We start from the raw sequence: 6358 nt of genomic DNA, 5'->3' as shown, positions 1-6358 counted from the left end.
AACACACTGTCGTCGCCACACAACATCGTCCACATGATGAACATAGAAGATACAACTACGATGCCCTCTGACATTTCAACTGCAAGGCACAACGATGGCATGACCGCATCCACGACACCGATGACAGCAATGACCGCGTCCGACGGCTAAGACTGTATCGACAAATCAGCGTCACAATTCTGATGTTCCTACAACCACGCATACGGTTCTGGCAAAACCGTTGTGTGCCGATGAGCTTCCTCAGTCCTAGCAAAATTGGACGCCTCAGTTATGACCGTGTCCTCTAACATCTGCAAGACACCCCGACGGTACCTTTCAAGGTGCAAATCGTTGGCCCTGACCATCCAAAAAAAGGAAGAAAAAATATGTGCAATTTTTTGCGCCTCCGATGAAGGCAGCTACACCACCTACGACAACTACATCATCGACCACGACTGGATCAACCACGGCTACATCACGTTCGGCTACCTCAACAACGACATCGCAACAATGTCTATGGCTGCACATCGACAACAATTCCAGTCGACAACATCCGTGCCGTCAGTTGCGTCCACGATACTCCCGCTGTAACTGCGGGAGGGAAGAGAAAGCACCAGAAGGAAATGCCAATGATGACAAGGAGGAGAAGAGGACGGAAGCGCAGGACTTCAAATCTAGTCGCAATCGTCCGTTTCACTCCCGCTACGACTGAGGGGATGTTAGTGTACGTATACGCATAGGGATTAGAGTTAGACTAGGACTTTAGATTAGCTTATTTTATTTCAAGTCTACTCCCTCCGTGTACCTCTTTATATACCCGATGAGGATCATCGAAATAAACACGAAACAAATATTAGGGTTCTACAACTTTCTAGAGTACATTCTTCTTCTCAAAAATCACTCATGTCACGAAGTTCATATTCACTTGCTGATGACCAGCATTCATTGTGCAGTTCCCATCTTGGCATCCTTGTACAGCTGATCAACGCGATCCTGCACCATGATTTTGCTCTTTCTTTGAACACAAACTACTCAAATAATTGATACGAACATGAAAAGGTTACTTCTCTCTAACCTTGTAATATTTAAGCAGCTGAGGCCTCTTGAGCTTAAAAGTCGGAGTGATCAGGTCCTTGTCTATGCTGAATGGCACTGGGTCCAGGTGAACTGCCTTCAGCATCTCAAATCCTCTTAACTGCATGTCACAGGATTGATGAAGTTCTTGGGATTACCAGTTCTGTCTTTATGATGAAAAATTGGGTACAGAACATAGCTGCGTATTGATGACGTACCCCGAGTTTCTTGCCAGTTTTGTTCAGCTCATCCTGGATGTACCTCCTAGCCTTCGGATCATTGCAGAACTCTGCGTAGTCACCAGACATGCCGTTAAGTGCAGCCCAGTCCTCAATAGCCTGCTTCTCAGGGACAACCACAGCAACAAGGAAGGACTCGAAGCTATTCCCATAGACCCAAACCTGGTTCAAAGAGGAGCCTCTAGGTAAGTTGATTGTGAATAAAACTATGAATCCGTGTAATGCAATTTTAATTATTTGCTCTTTTTTGGTTTTCATACCGATGCAACGAGTGGAGATTGGACGTATGCGCTTTCCACGACCTCCACTGCTACATACTCTCCTTGGGACAGCTTGAAGATGTTCTTCTTTCTGTCAATGATCTTCATTGTGCCATCTGGTTGCCACTCTCCGATATCGCCTTCATACATAAGTTGGTCGCAAATGTTGTTTCAGATCATCTTCTCTGATATTATTATATGGCTAATTTAGGAATGGTGGAAAAAGGCTGCACCTGTATGGAACCAACCATCTGAGAACACTTCCTCGGTGAGGTCAGGGTGCTTGTAGTAGCCGGAGAACATGGTGTGACCCCTCAAGCAGATCTCACCGCGCGGTGCATTGGAGAGCGCGTCATAGCCCATTTCAGGAACAGACTCCAACCTCGCCTCGATTGCCGTCACAGGAGGGCCAACTGTCCCAATCATCGAGAAAACATTGGCGATGGACGTAAAGCATCCTGCACAACTCTCAGTGAGCCCTGCATACCAATAACACGGTTAACAGTTTCACACTTCCCAGCATAAGAACAGTTACTAGAGTATGGCAAAGAATTTAAGATAAGATAACTATGATTTATTTGGACACTTGATTGTAATCATGAACAAAGTACCAAGGATGCAAAAAATCCAATGTGGTTATGATGCGTAGACTTTTTATAACAATTCTAACATTCTCACCATATCCTTGTGCGAGGACGCTGCAGCCTGTGACTCGCATGAACTCTTCAATGTGGCTTGGTAGAGGTGCCGCGCCTGATAGCATGAGGCGTATGCGGCCACCAAGACCTTCCTTTATCTTTAACATCAATGATAAAATTATCTCATATATGAGCTCAGAAAGGTTAAAAAACAAGAAACAAGATGACATAAAAGATTTTACATACTTTGCTGAAGACTATTTTATCGAAAAATGGCGAAGCTTCATGCTGTTTGAACCCTTTCTTTAAATTGCCAAGTTTGCTGATGACAATTTATCCGGTTAAGTATGCATGTACTAGAAACATTAAAGTGATTAAATAATATATGTTTATTTAATCTTGTACTAGTACTTACTAGGTGTAAGCATACTGAAAAAGGTGTTTGGCTATCAGCCCTCCAGACTGAATTTTCTGGTTGATACCTTCAGTTCATGAGATTCAAAAAATTATGACAAAGCACGAAATGTGGTTCGAACTTAGAAGAAGAATTATTGAGCTTTGAGTCACACCTGTGTATATACGATCATAAACGCGAGGAACACCACAGAAAATTGTTGGTTTCATCACTTGCACATCCTCCATCAGATACATAATGTCCTGATGAGAAAGTTTTAACTTTTAGATGATGAAGGCACAATCAAGACAGAAGTATTTCTCTTGCAAGATATATCTCCATACCCCTTGCCAGAATCCAATGGAGGCACCTTTAGAGATGCAGTAATTCTCAATAACTTGATCGAATATGTGAGCTAACGGAAGATAAGAAAAGTATGAATCATATTCATCAACCTGCATGTGTATTTGGATTTGGGATATCATTAAACACGAATATTTATCAGGTTACCATGACAAGAAATTTAAGCTCCGATTCATCGATGAACAAGCCATGATCAGTTTTTCATTAGTTGTTGATTTTGCATATTTTTATGAAAAAGTAACTTATGAACTATAATAAATATTTACGACCAGTACATACTATACAAGGAACATGGGGTTCTATTTTTACCCATACAAGTACAAAAACTGATCTAATTAAGAGATTTACCACTTTATCTGTTAACTCAAGGAGCTGTTCTGTGGTCGTAACCCCGGCTACTATAGCCCTGTTTGTGATTATCACACCCTTAGGCTCTCCTGTTGTTCCACTGGTATACATGATTGTACAAATGTCGTCCTGTTTCTTAGGAAGTTCGTAGATTTCTTCTCCCTATAGAAATAGGATTGAATGAGTTAGACCATGTTTGATCTTGCAATGGAGTAGTTCAATAGGAAGTCACACTAACCATTGTAGAAAATTCCTCCCAAGAAAAGCAAGCTACTCCTAATTTTTCAACTTCCCTTTTCAGCTCATTTGTCACATCTCCAAAACTAACAATAGCTGAGGTTGCACATATAAAGGGAGCAATTAATCATAAGAAATAGGGAATAGTTGATGTCCTGACTCCGGACAGCTAACCTTTCATGTGGGCAGTACACTTTGGGAGTACTGCTAGAATCTGAAAAATTGCAATTCAGAGACTTGTTAGATATATGTAGTAAGAATGACGTGTAACTCTGATCTTCACAGCGATTCTCAAGCTGAGTAACATTGATTGCTGCTAGTTCAGAGCTAGCTTTATTTTATTACTATTAATCAACTCTAAAAACACATGTGCATTTACTCTTTACATGCTTTATCTATATGTTGCCACACAGAAGACGGCAATGTTTTCTAGAGTTAAGGTAAATGCTCATATATTCAATAAAGGAAATGGATTTGCTTACGGATTTTATCTTGCTCTCCTGCAAAAAAGCTATAGAGATCTCAGCATGGTCCAAGATGAATTCAACTGCATTTTCTCCTGCATTGTGTTGCAACTTATGTAGTCAATACAACATTCTGAGTTGCAAAGGAAAACATTGTTACGAATCCAGACTTCCATTCATGGGCTAATGTAAATTATCACCGTCTTACAGAAAATTTACACTGATAATATGCTTTGCAATCTGGCTTGCACATAAGATTTATTCCAGCATGTTGTTCTTCTTACAAGAAATGTTATTTCTGAACCTTTTGTGCATTCGCATAGAGGTTTATGTCCGGGTGTGTGTGAACAAGCACAAGCATAGTGAACCTACCAAGTGTGTCATACAGTGGTACATAACAAATTCCTTGGCTATTGCAGGCCTGCAGAACCAATAATACAATCAAAGGGAAATCTCACATCAGTTTACAATTATGAAATATTCCTGAAATTTAACTTCTAAAAACAGACAATTAACCCTCTTGACGAGGTTTCGTAAAGAAAACATGAATTCACCTGCATGGCCATGACCCATTCAGGGCAGTTGGATCCATATATGGCACAATGAGCCCCCTACCAACAGAAATCAACAATATCTTCAGTGAACACTCATTCTGCAATGAATTCCATGTTCAAAAGAAATTCCTTGCATGTACAAACAGATCAACATTCTTCACTCACCGGCTTAACGCCGAAGCTTCTGATAGCTGCCCCAATCTTGGTGACCTTCTGGTACACTTGTTCATACGTATGCCACACATAGTCACCAGCCTGAATTTAAAAAAGAAATGGTGCATCCTCTCAAAATAAATAAATAAATCCAAAAATTTATCTCACGATGAATTTGTTGCTCTACCTTGCCATCTGAAACTTTGCGCCGGCCAAGCATTCTGTTATTGGGGTACTTCTTCACTGCCCCACTACAAGAACAGAAAAGGAAGAAGAAGAAAATGGGTAAAAATTTCTCTGCAATTTGACATACTTGCAACTGCTGGATCAATGGAAACTATGTGGGACGTGATGAATGCTTAGAGATGTAATGTGAGTTCAAGATATCGGCATCTTGCCATGGACGAACCTGAAGAAGTCCCATGGGGACTGGATTTCCTGGGGAAGCTGCATGAGGCCGTCCTTGGCGTAGATGCTCCGGTAGACGGGTCCGGCCGATGCCCTGCCGCTGCCGGCCGGCGTCGCCTCACCCACCTTCACAGTGTACATCGCCTCCTCCATCGAACCTTGCTCTCCAGCTACACTGCACAGGGTTTGGTGCTGTGATGAGCTTGCTAAGATTGCAGCTGGAAGCCTGGAACTAGTCAGTGAGACCTTGCTGCTCAGATGTGTGACAGTTATGGTGATGCGAAGGTTGGTGGGCAATTTAAAGCCTGTGTTACTATTCTGGTACTGGTACTCTGGTAGCCAATGGTAGTGGTAGGTGGTGTACATCAACATGTTAGTGTAGGTGGCCTTTGAGGCTGTAGTGGTTGGAGTATATGTGAAGAGAAAACGTATTTTTCTGATTACGTTGCAAATAAATTTGGGATGAATTTGAAATTATCATTGAATATGATTTTGTTTGTACTTTTTAATGTTTCTTACGAAAATGGAAACTTTGTTACCCAGTCCATACCCCAACTAGGATGCATACATCCATATTAGTACAAAACCCAACCATGATGCCTGCGAAAGCTGAGTCCCTCATAACGAAACTACTCCCTCTGTATCTAAAATAAACATACCTTTAGCTTTTGTTTAGTCAAACTTTCTCAAATTTGACCGACTTTCTTTTAAAAAGTAGTAATATGTGTGATATCAAATTAGTATATCATAAAACTAAATTTTAAGATGAATCTAGTGACCGTACTAATTTAGTATCATAAATGTTGCTATATTGTTTTTTTTAAAGTTAGTCAAGTATAATAATATTTAACTTAGAATAAAACTAAATGTACATTTTTTACGAGGAAAAGCTAAAGGTGCACTTATTTATGGATGAAAGGAGTACCTAACAATGAGGTTAGTGAGTTTGTATTCAATGTGATGTATTCGATGAGAAATATGACCTGCATTGTCAAGGGTAAATATTGAACGTTTTCATCCAGACAACATGTATCGGTGTCACACATCAACGTCTCCGGAACGCCATCATAGCTGGGTCCAGGCGATTTTTCTCGCTTGTAGCATTCCCTTTCATGTGTTATAACATTTACTTTAAAAAAGTATTCTTCTAAACCAATTTATGTATATGATTTTTTTAAAATGGAGGCTAAGTCCTAGCCTCTGCATCGAATCGATACATACCCCTTTCTTTAATTAATTTTATTTAA

The 6358-nt window shown here is 40.5% G+C and overlaps 1 protein-coding gene across 1 annotated transcript; it reads right to left on the bottom strand.

Moving 5' to 3' along the window:
* Positions 1-722: 722 nt before the first annotated feature.
* LOC124698812 (probable CoA ligase CCL6) lies at positions 723-5289 on the bottom strand. The gene is made up of 19 exons (XM_047231230.1): positions 5113-5289; positions 4891-4954; positions 4716-4805; positions 4551-4607; positions 4369-4417; positions 4015-4091; positions 3707-3746; positions 3534-3628; positions 3296-3457; positions 2929-3039; positions 2760-2847; positions 2606-2672; positions 2437-2512; positions 2231-2348; positions 1786-2031; positions 1553-1692; positions 1272-1454; positions 1055-1174; positions 723-972 (listed from the first exon to the last, which is right to left on the bottom strand). Exons 1-19 carry the CDS (start codon positions 5262-5264, stop codon positions 922-924), a joined length of 1986 nt encoding a protein of 661 aa, XP_047087186.1. The 5' UTR covers positions 5265-5289; the 3' UTR covers positions 723-921.
* Positions 5290-6358: the final 1069 nt, after the last annotated feature.

The sequence above is a fragment of the Lolium rigidum genome, chromosome 3 (genome assembly GCF_022539505.1).
Source record: "Lolium rigidum isolate FL_2022 chromosome 3, APGP_CSIRO_Lrig_0.1, whole genome shotgun sequence".
Taxonomy (NCBI): Eukaryota; Viridiplantae; Streptophyta; class Magnoliopsida; order Poales; family Poaceae; genus Lolium; species Lolium rigidum.
Note: the sequence above shows the minus strand (reverse complement) of the source record. Positions and strands in the feature narration are given on the sequence as shown.